Source organism: Sinohyriopsis cumingii, unplaced genomic scaffold (genome assembly GCF_028554795.1).
Source record: "Sinohyriopsis cumingii isolate HCF-2022 unplaced genomic scaffold, ASM2855479v2 utg000913l, whole genome shotgun sequence".
NCBI lineage: Eukaryota > Metazoa > Mollusca > Bivalvia > Unionida > Unionidae > Sinohyriopsis > Sinohyriopsis cumingii.
The window spans coordinates 3,635,668-3,663,152 of record NW_028315943.1 but is presented as its reverse complement, the minus strand read 5'-3'; the positions used below and the strand labels follow the sequence as shown (position 1 = coordinate 3,663,152).

The following is a 27,485-nucleotide window of genomic DNA, read 5'->3' as shown; positions in this document are numbered from 1 at the left end:
CTCTGAATAGGTTTTTCATCTTTTCCAAATCCATCTGTGAGATTATACGAAAAATATTTTTGCTCTAACACACGCATCGACTAGAATAAATCTGACTTGACTTTTAGCGCCAATACCTACAGACTGGTTCTGTACCATATTAGAACAAAGAATCTGTGAGCAAAGATTAAAAGTTAGAAAACCAGTCTGTTCTCTCCTGATTAAGACAAACAGCTGCTATAAATAGAAATCGAGGTCAAACGCAGAAACCAGCATGTTTCTTGGAAATAGGTCAACTGCTATAAATAGAACATAATACCGTTAGGAAAGTGCATGCAAGTCTTCGGACAAGCGCACTCTTATGTCATAGTTACATAGAAGCCGTCATTTCCAGAATACAGTCTGTGGGATTAATGGGATGTTGATAAAAATGAGAAAACAAATTATTAATTTTGTTTGGAGTGGGACATACCAAAAATGCATAATCCGAATACAGTTACATGTAAGGTGCAATTTAGTGAGAGAAAAAAGCATAATGATTACGCCTAGAGCGTAATGGTTGGCATGTATGCTAATGTAATGCCTCAAATACATTTGTGTTGGGTTAAAAAAAATGAAGTCAAGCAGTTACATTGTGCATTTATTAGCTTCTTTATTTCTTTCTTTGAAAAGAATTATAATACACATGCTTTCTTGAAGATCTTAAGAGTATGTCCATGATTGAGGACCCCAATGTTCTGGCCCTGGACCCAAATTACAATCCTCGATCCTCCTCTCCTGTAAGGTCTGTTTCCAGTGTTCAGACAAACGTGGCCCCAGGCTTCCTTTCATATATATACATTAAGAAACCTACTGTCTGTGGACTGTCTGCACTATCTATATTTTAAACTCAGAAATATTCACTGAGTTTGAGATGCATTTTTCTCCACGAGTTGTAAACATTAACAAAATTAAATCCACAATACAAATATTATGTTTGATGGGTTGCTTAGGTAAACATTGTAACCTCCAAATACCTGTTCTCTCAACCCACAGAAAAGTATCCCCACAAATATTTCTTTTACAGTATTGTAATTAACCATACAGGTAGTTCCTGTCAACATTTCCATCATGAAAACCATTCATAAAACTCATAGTTCAAGTACATATAAATGTATAAAAAAAAGTTTGTTTTGAAAAATGTAGACAGGGGTCAAACAATCTTTTTTTCCACATGGAACAAGGTTTTGATAAGAAATGTACAATGAAGTTATCTTAGCCCGTGTGTTATCTGAACCAAGGAGGTAGGCTTGCCCTGTCATACTGCTTTTCATATTTCTTTTTCCCCCTTGCTTCTACTTTTTGCATTAATTCCATATCCTTTTCATCTGGCGACTTGTCTATGAATATGTTTGGAAATTCAAATGTCTGTCCATCACCCTGAAAAAAATACAAAATAATGATAAATATAATTTTTTATAAACTCTTGTAGCCTAGATGGGTTATCTAATGTCAAAGACCAAAACCTATATCAGGGACTGTGTTATCTGAGGTGCTTTATAATGGGGTCCATGACCATAAGAGTTATATTGAGGATGATATTGTACTGAAGTGCTGTATAATGGGATCCATGACAATACCAGAGCTATACTGAGGATGGTATTGTACTGAGGTGCTTTATAATGGGGTCCATGACAATACCAGAGCTATACTGAGGATGGTATTGTACTGAGGTGCTGTATAATGGGATCCATGACAATACCAGAGCTATATTGAGGATGGTATTGTACTGAGGTGCTTTATAATGGGGTCCATGACAATACCAGAGCTATATTGAGGATGGTATTGTACTGAAGTGCTGTATAATGGGATCCATGCTCTTGCCCATGGTATATCAGGGACAGTGTAATATTAAAGTGCTTTTTAACGGGATCTATGACCATGCCCATGTTTTATATGGGACCATGTCATACAGAGATGCTTTATAATGGGATCCATGACAGTACCCATGTTATATCCAAGACTGTGTTATATTGAGATGGATGCTTTATAATGGGATTTATGACCATACCTGTGTTATATCTGGAACCATGTCATACTGAGATGCTTTACAATGGGATCCATGACAGTATCTATGTTATATCAGGGACTGTGTTATACAGAGGTACTTTATAGTTAATGACTTCTTTAATTACATATACACTTGAATATATAAGTACAGTACTACTGCAGGAATATTCCAATAATTACTGTATTGCAAGCGTGACAATACAGTGATATAATAATCCTTGACAGTGATGCATCTTGATACTGCAGGCCTTGAATTTAACATTAATTTCTTTGCAGGACTAGTAGATGGAGAAATTTAACTAGTCCTGCTGAATCTTCACTAGTCCTTTTCACAAAAGTATGTCATATATGTATGATGATTAACAGCAGTTCTATTCCCTAGATATCACCATCATACAAAATACCGAAGTACAAATCTTAGTTTAAATAGAAAATCACCATGGCTACCTGAAAATATCCACAAAGTTCACAAGAAAAACAACAACTGTCCAGACATTAATGGTTTAAAAATATTATCCTGAGTAAAATGTTTTATATTATACATCTCCAAATCTAACAATAGTCCTATCATTTGAACATTCATATATAAACACAGAAGATATATTTGAAGTCTAAGGGGCATCTGGATCGTGGGGATTTATGGAATATGCTCTCCGATAATTTAAACTTCAGAGCTTTGTCTTGAAAAACTCCTCTTGCTCTAACCAGCAAAATGGGAACAATTAAGTTAGAGGGAACTTCAACATCATCTGATTATCTGATTTGTGAAAATTACCTATGACAGCTTAAACAAATGCTGACAAATAAAACTTTCATGACCATCGGATTATTAAAGTTGTGAAAATAACTACCAGAAGGCTGATGGGAAATTTGCAGTGACAGGAAATTTACTAGCTGGTTACTGCCGATTTTAAACCCTGTATAAATGAATTAAAGTTGAAAAAAATAAAAAAAACTTAAGAACTTCATTTTTTTTAAAATAAAGAGGATTGAAGACTTCAGCACTGCAATGTTGGGTATTATTATTCATTTGCAAGGCATTATCAGACAGGTTTCTAAAGAAGAGACACATATAGGTGTAAAAGGCAAATGAAATTACATGAGCATATCTTGAATGGTTCTTTAACACATTAACCCCATGAGCTTTTTGTCATTTTTGCCTAAAAATCGAGTAGGAAACACATTTTGAAAGCTATTTCTGAATAGACTCGAAAACACCAAATCCCCGTTCATCATTCAATAACATACTGCCTAGTGGTGTTAGAAACATCAATTTTCATTGGCTATTTGACTCGCATATGAGCAGAATGGTAAAAGTTGGACTTCTTTTTTCTTCTTTTTCTTTGCTAAATGGAGCCGTTATTTTTGTATGGAGACCACTCTTCATTCCAAATGCCCATCTTATCCTACTTTTTGCTAAGGCTCATCTGTCTGTTTGCAGTTCATACCGGTTTGCCTTAGATCTGAGACCTAAAAGTCTAAAATCCGGACACAAAATCGGATTCTGAACACGGGCAAAATGTGGGTAAAAAAAAGTCGGGTCCAAAAAATGAGGGTTTTCTATCTGTATTTTGTAGTGCAACCAGATATTCCAGATTATTTGGCATCATTGTAGAGCTACATCTGTCTACCTTTCTATAATACCACCCACTTTAGTGTATCATGCATGACCATGATGCTACAGAGCTCGTCAGTACGCTACTACCTCCTGCCCTGTAAAGTCGTCGCTAGGGGTTAATGTGTTAACTAAGCTAATTGCAAGCAACATTCAAAGTTTACACATGAAGACAAGTTTTTGATTGACAGGGAGCATAACTCTGTCCAGGAGTAGTCACAATGAAACCCATAAAAGGCACATCTTGGCCTATGAGACAATATTCAAACCAGTGTACATCAGAATATATTTAATAATATGTTAGCTGTGCCAGTTGTAAGCAACATCTAAGTTTGAAGAGATGAAATTAATAATCAAAGGGCATTAACTCTATCTAATATGGGAGTTGACAAGACAAAGCACACAAACTGCAAATCTATGTCTAGGGGACAATGTGCATACTAAACTGCATCAGAATATCTTGAACAGTTCATGAGTTAAGCTGGTTACAAGGATTTGCTAAAGTTACGATTTAAAAACAAGAAACAAGGGTAACTCCATCAAAACTGGTTCCAAAAAGATGAATCCTTTACAAGGCATATCTAAACATAGTAGGTAAGTCACCAACCATATGGCATCAAATGATGTATAAGGGATGCAGACATTTGGTGACTACAAGAAGTGTGATGGATGGACAGCTTGAGAGGTGGAAAAGGTGAATACCAAAGGGGATTCCACATCTCAATGCAGAGCCCCTATCAGGCAATAACAGTCTTACCAGCTGGACAAAGGCTACTTTGTAGTCATCTTCTCTTGTGATGATATATCCATCACTGGGATGTAAAACATCCTTTCCTAAAAAATGAGAAAAAAAATGGTTTATAATTCATTCAGAGTTTATTAAAGTCACAAGTTTTAATTAATATCATGCATTTGGCATTGCAAAAGACTGAATGAGCTGAAGGGACTAATGCTTTACTGGCCAGAAAGAATTTCTGGGAATTCTGGATAAGACAATTTGCTCTTTTTGGCAGCTGAGTGTTGACATTATCTGATATTTTTATGCAGTAACAAGATTTTCAAATTAATTGCTGTGGTAGTTAAAACAGATGTCAGATTTTCCATTCTGGACCAAGCAGCAGACATCACACAAAGTCTTTTAGTGAAAACCCCATGCTGATACAACTATTGATTCAGGTGGAGTAAATATAACTATATTTTTCAGATGGCCTCTGTGGTGGCCCTAATGATGTCCATGTGGTAGCTTTTTAATTTAGGACCAACAAGGTACCACAAGACGTCTTCAGTGACAACCCAAAGTCAACATGACCATTTAAGACAAGTACTGTAGTAGTAACAAGATTTTCAAGATGGCCACTATTGTCCTCCCCATGGCCTTTTTACCGTAGTTGTCCCAATACACTATCATTTCAGCCCATAATGCTTTCCAACCTGCCAAAATGCAATACTCTGGTTCCAATAAGCTTTACTGTTTCCCAACATCTTTTAAAAATTAATCAATTTAATCAACTTTATGTCATCAAATTCAAAAACTTATCATTCATATGACACCTGTTCTTACTTCTACTTGGGTATGTAATTAAGATACATGTAATTCAAAATAATTATTCAGTCATTTGATGCTGGTTTTGTCTTTGCACTCACAGTCACTTCATTGGCCAGCAATGATTGAGTCTACTGGTGGTGTGTGAATATATATATATATATATATATATATATATATATATATATATATATATATATATATATATATATATATAAACTTTTCGTAAGAAAAATGTCACAACCAGCTCAAAATGTTTGACACATATTACTTTTTTTACTTTTTAAATTAAGCAAATTCTTAATGATCATTCTAAAAATGGACACATCATCATAAAAGAAACCATAAAATTACCATCACTTGCTAGGAAGATCAGAGATTAGTTATTCTGATTCAGAGAGTGGGAATTCCTGAAAGATATATCACATGAAACAGTGAATGGAAGATTTCATATACTTGGATGGATATTGGTCAATCACATGGTAAATCTTCCATATTACTATATAAATAAATTCTACTTAGCTACCAATGGGTGAAATAAAAGGAAAGGGCCCACTGGTGTACAATACTTAGGGCACTAGTTCAATCTATTACTTTATTTTTTATCATATTAGTAGTAGTTGCTGTTTTTGTTTTGTGATTGCTGTCATTCTTGTGACAATAAACATATCACGAATGAAACACGCATCTTACCAAAGAGTTTCTCTTATATTGACAAAGTGTACTCTGTGCTGGAAAAAAAAGATAGTCTGATCAAAAAACATTACTGCCATATGAATTTCACTTTTCTGTCTATTGAAGCAAGAAAAGGAACAATTTTTATCTTCCAATTTTACCTGCTCTGAAAACATGCTGGTGGGTTGTGGATCTAAATGAAACATAGTTTTCGTTAAAAATGAACAAATGGCAAACAAAAAATGGCCTACTTCCTTGGCTACTTTTGAATTTCTTATTTTCATTTACCAATACATTTCTGGATCAAAGTCAACTTACTTTTTTCAAAGGAAACTTTGCTGCCTATCTAAAACAATATGACCAAGTGGATCTGAGATCACCCAACTGGCTGGCTCTGACTGATATCCAAACTGAAGATCGAATGGCCATAAAATCTGGATCCCTTTCTGCAGAAATTTTTCAGCCAATGCTTTTGATTGCATATTCTGTTATGAAATGTTGTTTCAAAGATTTTCTGATGTTCTGTATCTTCATTCATATCCGATGGCACATCAGCAACAGTTGTCCAATACTTAAAGGTCCTTTATCCAAAGAGACTTTCAATTAAATCTGGTCTAATTCCTCTTTTTAAAGTTGTTTAAGTGTTTGTCTATTTTTAGTCACAACAGCTATATTTGACAGCATATCAGCATCATTTGTAAAAAGTATGAACAATCTACAGGCTACGACACTTTCTGCCAAGTTTGGTCTGGTATGTGTTTTAGAAAAACTTTATATTAAAAAAATCCTATTTTAGTAACTGCAGCCATATTTGATGGTACATTGGCTTCATTTGTATACATTTAGAGACCCTTCATGACAGGATTCTGAAATTTCTAGTCAAATTCTGTCATGCATTTTTTTTACTTTTTAAGAAGTCTTTTCAACAAATTTCTATTTTTATTCATGCAGGCATGTCTGATGATGAACTAACATGTTGTCTCTGTGGTTAGTGTGCCAGATGTGTGACCTTAATGGTGCAAGTTTAAATCTTGCAACTGGATCAGCTCGGGTGACTACTATGGTTTGCCCTTGGGCAAGACACTTTGCTAAAATTGCCCACAGCACCAAATAGAAAACTTGTGCTGCTGTGCCACAAAACAACTAATTAAATGAAACCACTGATGGTGAATAGGCATTATTTCTATAAAAATTGACAGCTCTTCTTTTCATGATGATTTCCATCAAATTTAATCAAATACTGCTAAATAGGTTTTGAGAATGGCAGCCATATTTTGATGCTGGATTTGTATGATTTGTACAAACTTGAAGGTGGACTAGCAAGAACTTGAAAGCCCTTCATGCCAATATGTTCTCTGTCATGTTTGGATGAAATTGGTCCATTGGTTTCTGAGAAGATGAAAATTGTGAAAGTTGACTGATGCTTAACTAGTAAAAGATACAGGGATATCTGATGGCTTGGAGACAGATACAGGGCCATCTGATGGCTTAGTGACAGATACAGAGCCATATGATTGCTTGGTGACAGATACAGGGCCATCTGAAGGCTTGGTGACATATACAGAGCCATATGATGGCTTGGTGACAAATACAGGGCCATCTGAAGGCTTGGTGACAGATAAAGGGCCATCCAAAGGCTTGGTGACAGATACAGGGCCATATCATGGCTTGGTGACAGATACAGGGCCATCTGAAGGCTTGGTGATAGATAAAGGGCCAGCTGAAGGCTTGGTGACAGATTCAGGGCCATCCGATGGCTTGGTGACAGATACAGGGCAATATGATGGCTTGGTGACAGATACAGGGCCATCTGAAAGGTTGGTGACATATACAGGACCATCTGATGGTTCAGTGACAGACACATGCCCATCAGATGGCTTGGTGACAGACACAGAGCCATATGATGGCTTGGTGACAGATACAGGGCCATCTCACGGCTTGATGACAGATAAAGGGCAATCTGAAGGCTTGGTGACAGATACAAGGCCATATCATGGCTTGGTAACAGATACAGGGCCATCTGATGGCTTGGTAACAGATACAGGGCCCTCTGAAGGCTTGGTGACAGATACAGGACCATGTCATGGCTTGGTGACAGATACAGGGCCATCAGATGCCTTAGTGACAGATACAGGACCATGTGATGGCTTGGTGACAGATACAGGGCCATATCATGGCTTCGTGATAGACACAGGGCCATCAGAAGGCTTCGTGACAGATACACGGCCATATGAAGGCTTGGTGACAGATACAGGGCCATATTATGGCTTGGTGACAGATTCAGGGCCATCTGAAGGCTTGGTGACAAATAGAGGGCCATCTGATGGCTTGGTGACAGATACAGGGCCATCTGATCGCTTGGTGACAGATACAGAGCCATCAGATGGCTTGGTGAGAGATACAGGGCCATATCATGGCTTGGTGACAGATACAGGGCAATCTGATGGCTTGGTGACAGATACAGGGCCATAACATGGCTTGGTGACAGATACAGGGCCATCTGCTGGCTTGCTGACAGATACAGGGCCATTTGAAGGCTTGGTGACAGGTACAGGGCCATCTGATGGCTTGGTGACAGATACAGGGTCATCAGATGGCTTGGTGACAGATACAGTGCCATCAGATGGCTTGGTGACAGATACAGAGCCATCTGATGGCTTGGTGACAGATACAGGGCCATCTGATGGCTTGGTGACAGATACATGGCCATCTGATGGCTTGGTGACATACAGGGCCATCTAAAGGCTTGGTGACAGATAAAGGGCCATCTGAAGGCTTGGTGACAGACACAGGGCCATATCATGGATTGGTGATAGATACAGGGCCATCAGATGGCTTGGTGACAGATACAGGGCCATCTGATGACTTGGACAGATACAGTGCCATCAGATGCCTTGGTGACAGATGCAAGGCCATCTGATGGCTTGGTGACACATACAGGGCCATCTGATGGCTTGGTGACAGATACAGGGCCATAGCATGGCTTGGTAACAGATACAGGGCCATCTGAAGGCTTGGCGACAGACACAGGGCCATATCATGGCTTGGTGACAGATACAGGGCCATCAGATGGCTTGGTGACAGATACAGGGCCATCTGTTGGTTTGGTTACAGATACAGGACCATCTGATGGCTTGGTGACAGATACAGTGCCATCAGATAGCTTGGTGACAGATACAGGGCCAGCTGATTGCTTGGTGAGAGATACAGGGTCATCTGAAGGCTTGGTGACAGATACAGGGCCATAGCATGGCTTGGTGACAGATACAGGACCATCTGAAGGCCTGGTGACAGATACAGGGCCATATCATGGCTTGGTGACAGATACAGGGCCATCAGATGGCTTGGTGACAGATACATGGCCATCTGTTGGCTTGGTGACAGATACAGGGCCATCTGATCGCTTGGTGACATACAGGGCCATCTGAAAGCTTGGTGACAAATAAAGGGCCATCTGATGGCTTGGTGACAGATACAGGGCCATCTGAAGGCTAGTTGACAGATACAGGGCCATCTGAAGAATTGGTGACAGATATAGGGCCATCAGATGGCTTTCTGACAGATACAGGGCTATCTGAAGGCTTGGTGACAGATAAAGGGCCATATGATGGCTTGGTGACAGATACAGGGCCATCTGACGGCTAGGTGACAGATACAGGGCCATCTGAAGGCTTGGTGACAGATACAGGGCCATATCATGGCCTGGTGACAGATACAGGGCCATCTGATGGCTTGGTGACAGATACAGGGCCGTCTGATGGCTTGGTGACAGATACAGGGCCAAATCATGGCTTGGTGACAGATACAGGGCCACCTGATGGCTTGGTGACAGATAAAGGGTCATATGATGGCTTAGAGACAGATACAGGGTCATATGATGGCTTGGTGACAGATACAGGGCCATATGATGGCTTGGTGACAGATACAGGGCCATATGATTGCTTGATGACAGATACAGGGCCATCTGATGGCTTGGTGACAGATACAGGGCCATCTGATGGCATGGTGACATTTACAGGGCCATCTGAAGGCTTGGTTACAGATACAGGGCCATCTGAAGGCTAGGTGACAGATACAGGGCCATTTGAAGGCTTGGTGACAGATACAAGGCCATCAAATGGCTTGGTGAGAGATACAGGGCCATATCATGGCTTGGTGACAGATACAGGGCCATCTGAAGGCTTGGTGACAGATACAGGGCCATAGCATGGCTTGGTGACAGATACGGGGCCATCTGAAGGCTTGGTGAAAGAAACAGGGCCATATCATGGTTTGGTGACAGATGCAGGGCAATATGATGGCTTGGTAACAGATAGGGGATATCTGAAAGCTTGGTGACATATACAGGGCCATCTGATGGCTTAGTGACAGATACATGGCCATCAGATGGCTTCGTGACAGATACAGAGCCATATGATGGCTTGGTGACAGATACAGGGCCATCAGATGGCTTAGTGACAGATAAAGGGCCATCTGAAGGCTAGGTGACAGATACAGGGCCATCTGAGGGCTTGGTGACAGATACAGGGCGATCAGATGGCTTGGTGAGAGATACAGGGTCATATCATGGCTTGGTGACAGATACAGGGCCATCTGAAGGCTTGGTGACACGTATAGGGCCATCTGACGGCCTGGTGACAGATACAGAGCCATCAGATGGCTTGGTGACAGATACAGGGCCATCTGAAGGCTTGGTGACAGATACAGGGTCATCTGATGGCTTGGTAACAGATACAGGGCTATATGATGGCTTGGTGACAGATACAGGGCCATCTGAAGGCTAGGTGACAGATACAGGGCAATCGGAAGGCTTGGTGACAGATACAGGGCCATCAGATGGCTTGGTGACAGATACAGGGCCATCTGAAGGCTTGGTGACAGATAATGGGCCATCTGATGGCTTGGTGACAGATACAGGGCCATCTGAAGGCTAGGTGACAGATACAGGGCCAAATCATGGCTTGGTGACAGATACAGGGCCATCTGAAGGCTTGGTGACAGATAGAGGACCGTATCATGGTTTGGTGACAGATGCAGGGCCATCTGAAGGCTTGGTGACAGATACAGGGCTATATCATGGCTTGGTGACAGATACAGGGCCATCTGATGGCTTGGTGACAGGTACAAGGCCATCTGATGGCTTGGTGACAGATATAGGGCCATATCATGGCTTGATGACAGATACAGGGCCATCTGAAGGCTTGGTGACAGGTACAGGGCCATCTGATGGTTTGGTGACAGATACAGGGTCATACGATGGCTTGGTGACAGATACAGGGTCATCTGAAGGCTTGGTGACAGATACAGGGCCATCCGATGTCTTGGTGACAGATACAGTGCCATCACATGGCTTGGTGACAGATACAAGGCCATCTGATGGTTTGGTGACAGATATAGGGCCATCTGAAGGCTTGGTGACAGCCACAGGGCCATATCATGGCTTGGTGACAGATACAGGGCCATCTGATGGCTTGGTGACAGACACAGGGCCATCAGATGGCTTGGTGAGAGATACAGGGCCATCTGAAGGCTTGGTGACAGATAAAGGGCCATCTGAAGGCTTGGAGACAGATACAAGGCCATATCATGGCTTGGTGACAGATACAGGGCCATCTGATGGCTTGGTGACAGATACAGGGCCATCTGATGGCTTGTTGACAGATACATTGCCATCAGATGGCTTGGTGACAGATACAGGGCCATCTGATGGCTTGGTGACAGATACATTGCCATCAGATGGATTGGTGACATATACAGGGCCAGCTGATGGCTTGGTGAGAGATACAGGGCCATCTGAAGGCTTGGTGACAGATACAGGGCCATCTGAAGAATCGTGATAGATATAGGGCCATCAGATGGCTTTTTGGCAGATACAGGGCCATCTGAAGGCTAGGTGACAGATACAGGGCCATCTGAAGGCTAGGTGACAGATACAGGGCCATCTGAAGAATCGTGACAGATATAGGGCCATCAGATGGCTTTTTGGCAGATACAGGGCCATATGAAGGCTTGGTGACAGATAAAGGGCCATATGATGGCTTGGTGACAGATACAGGGCCATCTGACGGCTAGGTGACAGTTACAGGGCCATCTGAAGGCTTGGTGACAGATACAGGGCCATCAGATGGCTTGGTGAGAGATACACGGCCATATCATGGCTTGGTGACAGATACAGGGCCATCTGAAGGCTTGGTGACAGATACAGGGCCATATCATGGCTTGTTGACAGATACAGGGCCATGTGATGGCTTGCTGACAGATACAGGGCCATCTGAAGGCTTGGTGACAGGTACAGGGCCATCAGATGGCGTGGTGACAGATACAGGTCCATCTGGTGGTTTGGTGACAGATAAAGGGCCATCTGAAGGTTTGGTGACAGATACAGGGCCATATCCTGGCCTCATGACAGATACATAGCCATCTGATGGCTTGGCGACAGATACAGGGCCATCTGATGGCATGGTGACAGATACAGGGCCAAATCATGGCTTGGTGACAGATACAGGGCCATCTGACGGCTTGGTGACAGATAAAGGGTCATATGCTGGGTTGGTGACAGATACAGGGTCATATGATGGCTTGGTGACAGATACAGGGCCATATGATGGCTTGGTGACAGATACAGGGCCATATGATTGCTTGATGACAGACACAGGGCCATCTGATGGCTTGGTGACAGATACAGGGCCATCTGATGGCTTGGTGACATTTACAGTGGCATCTGAAGGCTTGGTGACAGACACAGGGCCATCTGAAGGGTAGGTGACAGATAAAGGGCCATTTGAAGGCTTGGTGACATATACAGGGCCATCAAATGGCTTGGCGAGAGATACAGGGCCATATCATGGCTTGGTGACAGGTACAGGGCCATCTGAAGGCTTGGTGACATACAGGGCCATAGCATGGCTTGGTGACAGATACGGGGCCAACTGAAGGCTTGGTGACAGACACAGGGCCATATCATGGTTTGGTGACAGATGCAGGGCAATATGATGGCTTCGTGACAGATACAGCGCCATCTGAAAGCTTGGTGACATATACACAGCAATCTGATGGCTTGGTGACAGATAAAGGGTCATATGATGGCTTAGAGACAGATACAGGGTCATATGATGGCTTAGTGACAGATACATGGCCATCAGATGGCATGGTGACAGATACAGAGCCATACAGGGCCATCTGATGGCTTGGTGACAGAGTGCCATCAGATGGCTTGGTGACAGATACAGGGCCATATCATGGCCTGGTGACAGATACAGGGCCGTCTGATGGCTTGGTGACAGATACAGGGCCATATCATGGCTTGGTGACAGATACAGGGCCATCTGATGGCTTGGTGACAGATACAGGGCCATCAGATGGCTTGATGAGAGATACAGGGCCATCTGAAGGCTTGGTGACAGATACAGGGCCATATCATTGCTTGGTGACAGATACAGGGCCATCTGATGGTTTGGTGACAGATACAGGGCCATCTGTTGGCTTGGTGACAGATACAGGGCCATCTGAAGGCTTGGTGACAGGCATAAGGCCATCTGATGGCTTGGTGACAGATACAGAGCCATCAGATGGCTTGGTGACAGATACAGGGCCATCTGAAAGCTTGGTGACAGATACAGGGCCATCTGATGGGTTGGTAACAGATACAGGGCTATATGATGGCTTGGTGACAGATACAGGACCATCAGAAGGCTTGGTGACAGATACAGGGCCATCAGATGGCTTCGTGACAGATACAGGGCCATCTGAAGGCTTGGTGACAGATAATGGGCCATCTTATGGCTTGGTGACAGATACATTGCTATCAGATGACTTGGTGACAGATACAGGGCCATCTGCTGGCTTGGTGACAGATACAGGGCCGTCTGAAGGCTTGGTGACAGATACAGGGCCATCAGATGGCTTGGTGACAGATACAGGGCCATCTGTTGGCTTGGTGACAGATACAGGGCCATCTGATGGCTTGGTGACAGATACAGGTTCATATGATGGCTTGGTGACAGATACAGGGCCATCTGTTGGCTTGGTGACAGATACAGGGCCATCTGATGGCTTGGTGACAGATACAGGTTCATATGATGGCTTGGTGACAGATACAGGGTCATATGATGGCTTGGTGACAGATACAGGGTCATATGATGGCTTGGTGACAGATACAGGGCCACATGATGGCTTGGTGACATATACAGGGCCATATGATGGCTTAATGACAGATACGGGGCCATCTGATGGTTTGGTGAGACTAAACAGGAAAACATTGTCTGAATGTAGTTTATTGATGCTTTCAACAGAAAAAATCAGATTCTGTTTTACCTTAAATTTTGTTCCCTTGTTTATTTCATTCAATATTCAATACATTATGAGAAATCACTTTTTCAGCACATGATATCATACCAAGGAGACCATTTCTTAAGTTATATATGTCACAGTTTTCCAAACATCCTGGCAATGCAAGAAGTTTCCACAAACGCATTTTTGTCCCATACAAAAAGTTTCTAAACATTTCCTGCTCTACATCAATTACTGTACTGGACAACTAGATAAAATAAATAGCTTTTTTCCTGAAGTTAAACCAGCTTTATTACATGACCAAAACAAAGATTATATTTGCAAAGTTGTTGTTGTTGTGGGGTTTAACGCCATTTTTCAGCACACGATAGGCTATGCATGGCGGCCAGTATTAATGGTGGAGGAAGAACCCGACAAAACCCCGGGAAGAACCACCGACCGACGAGAAGCTACTGGCATGCTTTCTCACATATCCACATTTGCCGAATCCTGGACTCGAACCCATGCAGACAAAGGTGAGATGGCAGTGATCCGTAACGGAAAGCGCTTTAGACCACTCGGTCACTTGGGGCCCCTATCTGTAAAGTAAAGACTTCTACATGCAGTATAATAAAAGAGATTGCATTTCAGGAAGAGTCTATATGACAAGAATGGAGGTGGCCACATAACTGACAGCATATTTTACTATCATATGACTACTGCTCAGTGATAAGTCTGCTGTTATATATTTTCATTAAGTAAGCAGTTTAAAGACTGAAGGTTAAGAACAGATACAGGATCTTGTCAAAGAGACATCAAATAAATCATGCACTTCTATCAAATATATAAACAAAAGTATGTCTTTCTTGTCCAGCGTGTAGGCTACCTAAAAACTTTGGTTAAGAACTGAAATGTTTGTAAACAATAAAACTTTTCACAGTTAGTGTCCTTGAATTTTGACCTCTGACCTCAACATCAAAAAAGTTTTTTTCTTGCTCCATGTGCATGCCATCCATGCAGTTGAGTCAGGTCTGTAATGCAAAAGTAAAGTTATTGTGCATAAACTATTTTTCTTTTTGGACCACAAAATTAACTGACTTCTTCCTTACACAAGTGTAAATCAGCCACAAAATTTGGTAAATATAAATGCTGTAAAACTAATGTTATTGTACATAAACAATAAAGGTGACTGACAGCTGAACAGAAGGACAAACAGACACTATAAATATATGCTCCTCCTTAAATCATGCGTATGAAGTTTTCATAACTCATTCAAATGAGATTTAATATATGTATATATGTATGGGGGGGGTGTTATGGTATATCTGTACAATAAGGCTATATATATGGTGCCTATTGAAAGGTAACTTGTAAAAATGGAAATACAAACAATTCCCAAAAAACACTGATAAAGAAGTGTGTAAAAATGTGGGGGAAATCTATTTTGGATCAAGAGATAACAAATTATCCCCCGCCTTCTCTGAAACCATGGGGTGTATTTTGATACATTCAATATGTACATATGGTCCTATGTGTGTAATGTCCATGAACTTCTACAATGTTAAAAGCTTGAGATAAGAAATTTGGGTCAATGAGAATCTGATTGATTAAGATTATACCAACAATGTATATTTACTTGCATTAAAAGACAAATTTATAACTGCAATGGCTTTGACCCTGGGCACATCCTTACCCCCAAATGACTCAGCCACTGAGCCATAGCTTGAAAACTTTCAAGATCCCCACCCAATAAACATATACATACTTGCTGGACATGAAATGACCAACCCAACTGACATCTGCTCCTGGGGCAGTCTGTAACCTCAGGGATCAACCCAAGAGACTCAAGCATCATGGTGAGAGTCAAAACAGGGAATTAAGACAGAATTCTTGTTTTCATTGACAAATGTTATTGTATTGTTTTTATTTCAAGATGATTGAACTGTTAAGTCTGGATAATAAGCATTAACATTAATTTAAAATCTGCATTTAATTTTAAATATGTTTCTCATCTGAGAAATTTATTTCAACATAATTGTTCCAAAGTTTTTGTTTCTATCCATAGCTAACACTTATTACATGAAGACAACTTATTAAAGATTTACAGCTCAAAGGCAGAACCAAAAATGAAATAGAACGCCGCTTCTAATAACCTAATTAAGGAGCAAATTTACCTCCAAAAAAGGAAAGTTATGGTCTATCAGGTTTTATTATTCATTATGCACACTAATATGCACTTAGTTTTGATTACAAAAATAATGGAAGAGCCATATGTACTCAATTTCTGTATAGCTTTTTTCAGGTATGCATCCATTATGATGATTTAACTGTTTGTTATTCTGTAGAAGCCTTTATTAAACCTGTAATCAAGTTAACTATGTATAAACTATACGAAAGAAGAGTTGGTTATATTTTTAACACAACATTTTATTGCTATATCTTGCCAAAGAAAAAAGATCTAATTGCATTCCAGAACAAACTCAGGCAGCCAACCCAGGTAGGCCTGGGTATTAAACCACCAACCCTTGAATCAAAAGTCAGATGCTGTACCAACTGAACTACTGTGGCTCCTGTACACAGGAGGAGATGCTGAAGCATGAAATCAGTAGCCACAGCAGTGTAATGCTTGGTACAAGGACCCCACCCCACGAAAGATTATAGTCTTTACTACATGTAATTTCACCTATAACTATAAGGTAGAAATTATTTAAGTTTCCATGATATTAAGAAACTTAAGAGTACATAATCACTCCCATCCAACCCCAAAGCATGGTGAGTGGGGCACCTTTAAAGTGGAATCTGCTACCCATGTTCCCACTATAACAAAATTCCAGTAGCAAACACAATCACATCAATAATGTAAATAATCACAGCAAATATCTCACAAAAGGGACAAAGACAGAAAAAGCAGCAGACAAAATTAATTATGTAAAACAATTGAGTTGCCATCCTAGAATTTTTTTACAGTATCGTTAACTTCTCCATGCAAGTTCCAGTGCAGGGCATGACTCATAACCATGTCATTAATGGAGCATTTTCCCACTTACCTTGCCTCACACATGTTCTGACATTCAGCACAGGGACTTTGTAGATTTTCTCCAAATACTGTTTGACATCCAGTTTGCTCATTCTGGAAATGTATAAAGATTAACTTACAACTAAAGCTTCAAGTCAAGTAGAATATCCCAGTGTTCATTACAGGAAATAACAAAGTGGGCCCAACGTCAAGTAGAATATCCCAGTGCTCATTACAGGAAATAACAAAGTGGGCCCAACGTCAAGTAGAATATCCCAGTGCTCATCACAGGAATGGAAAAACTGGGCCCCCAAGTCAAGCAGAATATCCCAGTGTTCATTACAGGAATGGAACAAGTGGGACCCAAGTCAAGTAGAATATCACAGTGTTCATTACAGGAATGGAAAAAGTAGGCTCAAAGGGCTTCAACTAAGTAACAAAAAGTGGGATAATACAGTATAAATTAAAAATGAACATGTCATAAATATCATTAGTCTACCTTTTTCTCATTTATTTTTTTCAATATTAGCCTTATGTGTCACACATCCACACAAGGAATTTATTGTTTGAGTAACCATCTCCCTATAGATTTTTATTTTGGATGCTTAGGTCAACAGTTTTTCATTCTTGTCTGCTCTAAAAACAAATGTAGCAATATTTTGCTGAAGATTTCATCTTCTCTTCTTTAGGTTTTCTATTCATCACTATTTACCATGTGCTTTTCCTTGATCTCCAAGCTAATCAAAATCAGTGAAACATTTTAGACAACCAATGCTGTTTTGGCAAGCAACAAACTCTATTCAATAAGCCAGCTTGTTGTGTGCTCAATTCAATCAGCCAATAATCACCTTTAATGATTCTGTGTCCATGTTTTCTGGAGGCAACATTCTAGCAGCAAAAATAAAACATATGGGTCAATGGTGCAACCTAAAATGAACACAGATCCATATCCTGAACACCCACATGACCTAGCCTAAACACCCGAAGGGACCTAGCATGAACACCCAAGAGACCTAGCTTGAACACCCAGCGGACCCAGCAAAACAGTTTAAAAGATCTGTCATTTGTTTCAAAGAAACATAATATACACATACTAACAAGCTTTATGTCAGGTCTTTAAAATATATTCAACCATTCTAGGATGTTTCAAACAACCATGCTTGAGCCAACATAATTCTACTGTACTGAAATTATTATTTCCTAAACAGGCAAAGATAAAACTCAAAACAATGTAACACATTTTTATTTAGTTATAGGAAGAAAACTCTGAGTCAAAAAAGCTCCCTTCCTACATAAAAAAATGCAAACTGCAAAACGATGTAAATGTTCATTTTTCTCTTCATGTCTATTAATCGTATATAGAGCAAAAGGTTGAGGTCTTTACAGTTTATAAGTTATGACCCAAGGCAAGTCCCCTACCCATGAGGCATGATCCTAACCTGTGTCTGATTCACATGTATCTTCACATGCTCATTAAATGTATAAATGGTAAAAGGGTGGGGATCATAATAATTTCAAATTTATGACTCAGGAGCAGGTACCTACCCATGAGGTATCATCCTAGCCTATGTTTGATGCAAATGCATTTTCTCACACTATTAAATGTTACTATTACTTACATGATCTTTTAGCATGGTGGGTGGGAATTTCCAACCTGTTTGATTCCATTTCATCCTGGTCAAAACAAATTGGACTGTTCAACACATAGAAATTTCAGAGTCTGGGATACTTGCAATTGCTAAATTCAATTGTATGGGTTAACCTTGGTGTCTTCCGATCTATCAGTCAGTACATTAGCTATCATTCTGAGAACCCAAAACCAATTTTACTGCTGCACAGTTATATGATAGGCTGATGAAAATACTGTCAAATGTATACTGGCAGCCCCTAACCATCAGTTTTCTAAGCAGATCAGTAACATTTTAAGGAATGCTGTTATTTACTTCTACAAATGCTGACCCCAAAGTCCAGTAAGTTAATTTTGAACATTTCTTACTGTGGATGAACGATGAATTGTACAGTGTCAGGAGGCATCTTCAACTCTGGTTTAACCATCTTCATCCAGAACATTGGGAGAAAAATACGGTTCTGAGGGTTTCCCTGGACATACACTGGGTAGGGAGGTATTCTCCTCTTCCATAGTGGTCTGTAATGTAATGATGATAAATTCTTTTACAGACTGACCACAATAATTTCTCAACATATAAGGAACATGTTACCTTCCAAATCTTTGCAAATAAGCTTTCCTATCATGATGGAGCAGCTTGACCCCTTTAAGAAACAATTAAACCTTTATGTTTTTTCTTCAAAAGCCTTGAGATGTCTGCATTGTACATCACCATCAACATGACTGATAACTCATCTTGAATGAAATAAAGAGATTTAAAAAAAATGAAGTTACATGTATCTAAAGACTCTCTTCAATATTAATATAATTTTATTCGCTGAAGAAAAATACTTTAACTTAATCTGATTTCGGCATTCCTCGCTTTCATCACATTCCAGCAAACTAAAATGTATGTCAATGAAATTTGAAAACACATCCATTTACTTGTGTGAGAATTTGAATTTATTAGAAAAAAATACATCAAAGTTGAATCTGACTAAAAAAATATGACTTTAATTTGAAGAAAAGCATTATATGGAATGCCAATCAAACAAGTGAGATATTCCTGAAAGTTTGACTTCTCATTCAGATGTTAGTAGACCTCTGAACAAGGTACACATCACCATTATTTAGGCAGTAAGATGGCAACCACAAACATAGATATCAGGGGAGGCATCTTACATTGTAGGACTAAAATCATATGTTTCAAGACATAAGAAACGAAATTTGTGTTGAATCCGCACATACACCCCAGTGAACATTGCAATAAAATGAATAAACAAAATGCTTATTTGATAATAAATGAAAGAAACTAACCTTCAATTGTTATCACTTATTCTTCTTTTTTTCATCCTGAGCAATTTATTACAGAAAAAAATATATCCACAAACTCAGCATGAGAAGGCTATGGATTCAAACAGTAGTATGCATTGCTTATGTCTGATAACAGATGACACATTGTTCATTGATGTGAATATGAATAAACAAATCATTTTTGATTGTATTTAAATATTTTGATATGTTATTAGACTAAAAACTAGTACAACAAAATCACAAATGAGAAAGAGTGTGAGGGAGATATCAAACAATCACCTGAAGGCACCTGCCATTCATGCACAACATGGTATAATGTGCAAAATAACCAAGATTGTATTACATCCAGGTTAATTATATGACACCATGAGTGCAAATGACAATCTTTTCTCTTACATAGGTTACAAAAAGTATTATTACAGAAAGTTATTGCTGTGTATACTATTTACCTAGCAAACATCAATGCCTGTTTGCATCAATTATGATTGCAGATGGCAAACAAATAGAAACCCCAGTGGTAAATAAACACAACTGGCAGCAAGCAAAAAATACATTGTTTGAACTTACCGACAGGATATCAAATACAAAGGACTCTGAATTCTTTTAAGTGTGCCAATTTCTTCACATATATATATATATATATATATATATATATATATATATATATATATATATATATATATACACACAAAGTTGGACAACATAGGGAAGCCAACTTTGGTTCCTTTTTACCAGTATTCACGGGAATTTGAAAAATAAATTTAAAGAATGGAAGTTCTTAAAGCAACACAATCTAGTGCTTGGTGCAAGGAGATGAATGACAAAGCATCTCACAGATGATTCAGAAGAGAAAATAAAATCACTTGAGGAACTCAGAAGAGAAGATGATTTCAACGACAATGCGATCATTAAGATGGATGAAACTCCAGTGTACTTTGATCTGATTCCTGGATGGACTGTTGATAAGGGGGCTAAATGTGTGAGAATTCACATGACTGGTACAGATAAAACAACCTAACTTTAGTCCTTACAGTTTCCACAGCGGGACATTTTTGCCTCCAATGATAATTTTTCATGGCATGAGGGAGCTCTATACAATATCCATGTACGGAAAGGATGCATCGTATGTGTGCAGAAGAATGGTTGGGTTGATGAGATGATGCTGCAGTGGATTAATGAGTTTTATCTCAAGTACACAGTTTAATATTTTTTAAATAGAATTTGAGTGCATTTTATGACATGTAATTATCGATTGATTTAAAAGGTGTCTCACAACATACAACTAAAAAACAATGACGTGTCCTAGAACAATCTGTGCACAAAGAAAATTACCTTTTGGTATCCCAATACAGTAAGGTATTGGAAAACAGTGACAGTGGAAGTGCTGTGTAGTCCTGGCAATTATCTTTAGTCATTTTGCACATTGTTACAACTCTGTGGTCATAAACTAAGTAACAGAAAGGAGCAAAGCCAACAAATTCTGTAGAATTCAACAAATAATTGATTTTTCTAGAATACACTGAAAATTTAAAAAGAACTCATGGTACTGTGAATTAATTCCAAGTCTAATAATGTAATAGGCAATGAAAATTGAAAAAGATGGGATAGTTATTACTTTATTGACAACAAGCAATACAGCTATAATATTACAAAATAAATCATTACATGACTGTTTTGCACTATTATAATGTCATAGAATGTCACATGACAATCTGTCATGACTGTAGTAAGCCACAAAGAAAGTCTTTCTCATGGCACTGATGATGGCATTTTTACTTTACTAATAGCAGCGATCTTCACTACTTTTATGGTCTTTGCATTCCGCATCACTGATAGTGCATAGGTCTAACTGTTGTCACCTGAAAAAAATGCATTATCAAATGTAAAATATCTACTTTCATGACATCTAAAATGACTAATTTTTTTAAAAAGAAACACCAGGTATTAAGCAAATCTGTATTATGTATATTATTTTCCAAATAATAGTTTTGTAAGTAACTTTAATGACATTTTAATACTAAAACCCTATGATCGCACTTTGCAATGTAAGATAAGTGGTGTACAATGCGACTTTTGAGTTCATGCCCCCCCCCATTTTTGTATGGCTAGCTTCACAAATCACCTCTCCGTCAACCAGGAGTTCAGAAATTTATTTTTGCCCCTCTTTACATGCTTTGCTTGTTAGTGAACTGTTTCATAAATCCCAGGAATGATCACTGAATGCTGTAGGTTTTTTCTTGACAAGCAAATTATGATCCCCGTGCCCACCAATGAAACTTACATGAGTCAACACCTGGAATTAATGTACCACATGTATAAGCATTAATTACCATCACTAAATTAAAAGAAGGAGTCAAGAAACATATCACAGAGAATATAAGCCCTCCCCAGAAAGAACAATTCAGGGAAAAAAAATTATGTCGAAGAGGCTTCAGTCTAACCTTCAACTATTGTATAGAATATGAAATGGGTGCACATTAGGGATGTGCAAATAACGCACTCCACAGGGAAAAATGGCATTTCCTTATGAGAATTTCACATGTATTGGACCTGATAAATCGGAGAATATTTAGTGAAAACGATGCTTAAATATGCTGCAAAAACACATTTTGATGGTAGATCTCAGTCTGTGTGTTTTTGGATTCAATCTTCTGATTTTTTAAAGATTTATTTTTTGCATGACACGCTAAAATAACTATACGGTATTAACTGAATTTATTTAATGACTATATGAATTATTTGGAAATTAACTCTTTCAGTACATTTTAAACTTCAATACAGAAGAGGTATTTTTCATTGGAACATACTCAGATTTCTTGGTACTATTGGAATTGATAGGACTTTTAGGAAATAGGAATTCATTCACCATGCTGTAAGTTAATTTAATTCTTTCACTCCTGTGTTTTGAGAAATAAATTATTTTCAATTATGCAAAACTTATTTGTTTTGCTATATCTTACTGCAAAGTTTAAGTCCCTGCAGTCATAACATGGGATTGATGGCAAAAGTAAAAGATCAATGAGTAAAATTAACATATTACTTACCCCACCTGGATTCATGTTTGGTGACACACTCCTTCAAAATATCACAGCCAGTTGTAAATGAATTGATGATTTGTGCCTTAATACATATATATCACAGAACATCTGCTTTAACTTTGTATCATATCTCAGCCATGGAGGCCAAAGTTTCCAGCTGTCAAGAAAATTTTGGGAACTTTTGACACGTTCATCATGATATGGTGTTGCACCTGAAGCATTACTTTTCATGGTCCCTTTGAATTTCTCCACTCCAAATCCATGACTGTATGTACAAAATAAACAGCCAAAAAGGCTGTCGCCCAAAAAATCGCCAGATGATATATTTTGTCGTCAATAAGGGGGAAAAATCGCAATTTGCGACATTGGCGAGGCCTAGGATGATCCCTGCATTACAGCCCATTACTGTGCAGTAGTGTGTTTAGGGAGACTGCCTCGTCGTTGTTAACAAGGATGGATCTCTGATTATCTCCATATATTTTTTTATTTCTTTCAAGTGCCTAAAAGACTACCAGTTTATTTTACTATCCAACTATAACCTTTATTCCAGTCAGAGCTTGGCTGAGAAGGAGCTTCGTATTACTGATGATTCATTACCTTCGTAAGCACTGCCTCAAAATATAGCTTTGTAAAACTTATAAAGAGTACAGGTTTATATATTCTTCACCAAGTATGTCAGTTGACGTAAAGTGACAACACCATGACGTCGAGCAACGTCAGTAACTTAAATTAGGTGCACTCGCTTCCACCGGCATTACCTATTACATATCAGTTCTTAAACTGCAGATATCTCAACACGGAATTAACCAATAAACCTTCACAGAAATATTCGGGAAAAACATAGTTCTACAATGTAAGACATAGCACATGTTGACTTTGCTTAAGTGCCCAAAACATAAATATTAGCGTCAAGGTCTTACCTGTAGGACTATGGAAAACAGACAAATTAGCATCGAAAACACATTACACAAGTTATAACACGGACTTCTCAATGCTTACTGTGTGAATCTTGCAATTATCTAACGCAGAGAAACAGAAATATGAAGTTTAAACAAAAATAAAATTAGTGTTTTCAAAATTAATGGATTCCTGTAGTATTTTAACTTACATCCATGACCTGCCGGCCAATATACGAGTTACATGCATTTTTTTCTTTCTCGACTGGTACCCTAACTTTTCAAATACACAAGCACTTGATTCTGTGGAAACTATTGTGTAGCCTCACCATGTGTTATATGGTGAGTGTACACTCTAGTTTCCACAGAATCAAGTGCCTGTAGGTAAACTAATGTGTACACTCACTATATAACATATATATAGTGAGCATATATATAGTGAGTGTACACATTAGTTTACCCCAGAATCAAGTGCCTGTGTTCAAATACAGTTGAGAGTGGTAACTGTATTTGTCAAAGTATCTGTCCTAAAACAAAGAAATGCTGGCTGAATCAGACCATGGCTGATTCGTACCGTGACTGATTCAACAGGCTGGCCATGTGAAATATTAAAAGGGGGAGAAAAAAAAGCAATGGAACAAATATACACGGTTTATTTAAGTACTTGATTTCGTATGCTTAGAAAGAGAATGTAAAAGGTTGATATTCCGCTTTTAAATTTAAATCAGTTAACTGTTATTTATTTGCAACATTATAGCCAAATCAGAACAAAATAAATACGAGTCATTACGTTTAGATTTGTAACCAAACAAAATAAATACGAGTTATTACGTTTAGATTTTTAACCAAACAAAATAAATATGAGTTATTACGTTTAGATTTTTAACCAAACAAAATTTCCACTCTTTCAATAAATAAAAAAAAAATAGAGCTAACGTTTCATAAATCGGGCCAGTAACAAAACTTTCAAACAGTAATGCATATAAATTGACCTAATGTATATATTGATTTCTCATGTAAATCGTGCTTTCTTCCAATTATATTTAAAAAAAAAAAAAAGCTTGTATCAAGAGTTGGTGATGAGTAAAACTATAGCATAACGAATTTCGCTGATATCATTGAATTTGTATCTGTTTTCCTTGAATTGTTGTCTTTTTTAGTAAAATCTTGAAACAGTAAACCAACTTGTTTTCATTGGTACATTTGAAACATTTGAAAATATGCTGCTCCTACATGTCTGGATGATTTAATATGTTTTAAACACAATAAATACAATTTTAGATCTTCAGTTATTATCGATGTCCAAAACCTCAACGTTTGGCCAAAACTCTTTAGATATGCGGATGCAATTCTATGGAATGAGCTGCCAAAGCACATGGGAGAACAATCAAATTTTAATTCATTAAGATCATTAACGCTATCATGGAATGATAAAGACTATACATGTAATATCAGCAGCAGAGGGGGCGAACAGACCGAAACTATTTTCACAATAAACCCCTCCAGGAAACTATTCCTCGATAGAGGGCTTATTTCGACGAAATAAACCCTTCTATTCAGAATACAGGACAAAAAAAAATGTCCTTGAAAATGCTTTGTCGCCGCCCGCTGACATAACGCGAGTTACTTCAATAAATCCGACTCGTATCCGACATAATTTCCACGGTGAGGTATCATTGAAAATCAGGTGTAGTTTGCGCCCCCTCTGCTGCTCTACGAAATGAGTTTCCAAGAAAACATTTTTATGTCAACGGAATTAAATCATTGACAAATAAATAATGGCAAATATCGGAGAAGCGCTTACAACTCGACTAGCTCGAGAGCGACTAGCCGCGATTAAAAAATTTATTCCTGTCCGTGACAGTGTTAGACAAAAATTACAATTACGACAGCAACAAAAGGAGATTTTTACAGAATCCGCCGAGGAATTATTTAAACCTGTTACAACAGCTACTGAAACTGTTAAAACTGCAATCGTAGGAAAACCCGATCCTACTGATCCTGATAAGGAAAAACCGGGAGTACTTGAAGTATTACAACAGCATGGAAAAACTTTGGAAACTATTTCGGATAGACTTCAACCTGTTGCAGATCCCGCTGTTGCAGGTCCAGTTGTTGCAGGTCCAGCTGTTGTTGCTAAAAAGATTAAACCTAGGATAATTATTTCCGCCGCTGAAAAATTCACCCAAGAATTTGTTAAGGCGATCAAGGGAACACCAGAAGATAGATTAGCCGAAATAGCAGTACGAGGATGGGAACGCAAGGATCTTGCTTTGAATAAAAAATATCATTCTATAAAAGACACTGATTTTGTTAAAAATGTTTTTCTTGTATACTATGATAGAAAAAGGGTTGGTGGTGAAAAATATAATGAATATTTAAAAAAAATAAATAAACTTGTAAATCAACCACCGTTACCGCGTCAGGAACCTGAACCAGCGCAAGATCCTTATCCTCTTCCTCAACCGTCGCGCCAGAAACCTGAAAGAAAACCTGAAAAATCAACGCTGCCACCTCTGGAAGAAGAAGATGACGACGATGATTATAAACCTCCTCGTCCGAAACCCATATCAGAAAAAAGAAGAAAACTAGAGTGGGAATTAGCCAATTTAAATGATATATTAAGAGAATTAAACGATGAAATAGAAGAACAAAAAACATTGAAGGGTACTTCTGCTAAATTTGTTTTATCAGAAAAAATGGATGATAGAAGTGTTATAGTTTCTGATATTGCTAAAATACAAAAAAAACTACAAAAAATGAAAGGGGAATATATGGGTCAAGGTTATAATATCTGTCCTGATAATATCATCAATGATGTGTCCCGGTTGGAAGTTCTCATCGGAGGAAGACGCGCCGGAAACAACTCTCGGGAAATTATAAATGAAGCCGCAGATATCTGTCAGAGACTATTTCAGCGTGGCATTATGGATATCGGCATCTACCGGGGGCTCATTGATGAACTCGCGGATGGTTACTACAGCGACTAGCAAATTTAGTTAGAGAAACAATAATTAAATAAAATGATCGTGCACAATTCTCAACCCGGACACGCTCGCGTGTTACAAGTCCGCGTAGTGAACTCGCGATTACCAGTCTACAGAGCAACTTACGGTGATGGTCTCGGTGATACAATTACTGGTTTGTTTTCAAGAATAGCCCCTAAGGCGATTCCAATTGCAAAACAATTGTCGATGAAAGCTATTGATGTCATTAAGGATAAAGCCCTTGGATCTGTTGGTGATCTCGCCGGGAAAGCATTCGCGTCAATCAAGGACAGACTGTCACGGTTAATTCGCATATCAAAAAAACCACCACCGGTGAAACTGGCCAGTACTGAACTTATGCCCGCGGACGTCAGTAAAGTAATAAATCAGGCTGCCAATCAAAAACTTGCAGAGCTTGTAACCCAAACACCCGAACAAATAAATACGAGCCTGATATCAGGAAGCGGAATTTCCCGAAGTGGTCTTCGTTTTAGACGAC

General features: G+C 38.9%; 1 protein-coding gene across 1 annotated transcript; it reads right to left on the bottom strand.

Annotated features, from left to right (window-relative positions):
* Positions 1–611: 611 nt before the first annotated feature.
* Positions 612–24,367, bottom strand: LOC149773061 (large ribosomal subunit protein uL23m-like). The gene is made up of 5 exons (XM_089946859.1): positions 24,212–24,367; positions 19,142–19,291; positions 17,177–17,259; positions 4,401–4,477; positions 612–1,398 (listed from the first exon to the last, which is right to left on the bottom strand). The coding sequence occupies exons 1-5, from the start codon at positions 24,247–24,249 to the stop codon at positions 1,246–1,248; spliced, it is 501 nt and encodes a 166-aa protein (XP_089802985.1). The 5' UTR covers positions 24,250–24,367; the 3' UTR covers positions 612–1,245.
* Positions 24,368–27,485: the final 3,118 nt, after the last annotated feature.

Excerpts from the sequence above, each read along its gene's own strand:
- LOC149773061 (XM_089946859.1), bottom strand. The coding sequence starts at position 24,249 with ATGCATGTAACTCGTATATTGGCCGGCAGGTCATGGAT. Across the intron at positions 17,260-19,141 it reads CAATTCATCGTTCATCCACA|AATGAGCAAACTGGATGTCA; the intron begins GTAAGAAATGTT and ends ATACATTTCCAG. Across the intron at positions 4,478-17,176 it reads CAGAACATGTGTGAGGCAAG|GAAAGGATGTTTTACATCCC; the intron begins GTAAGTGGGAAA and ends CTCATTTTTTAG.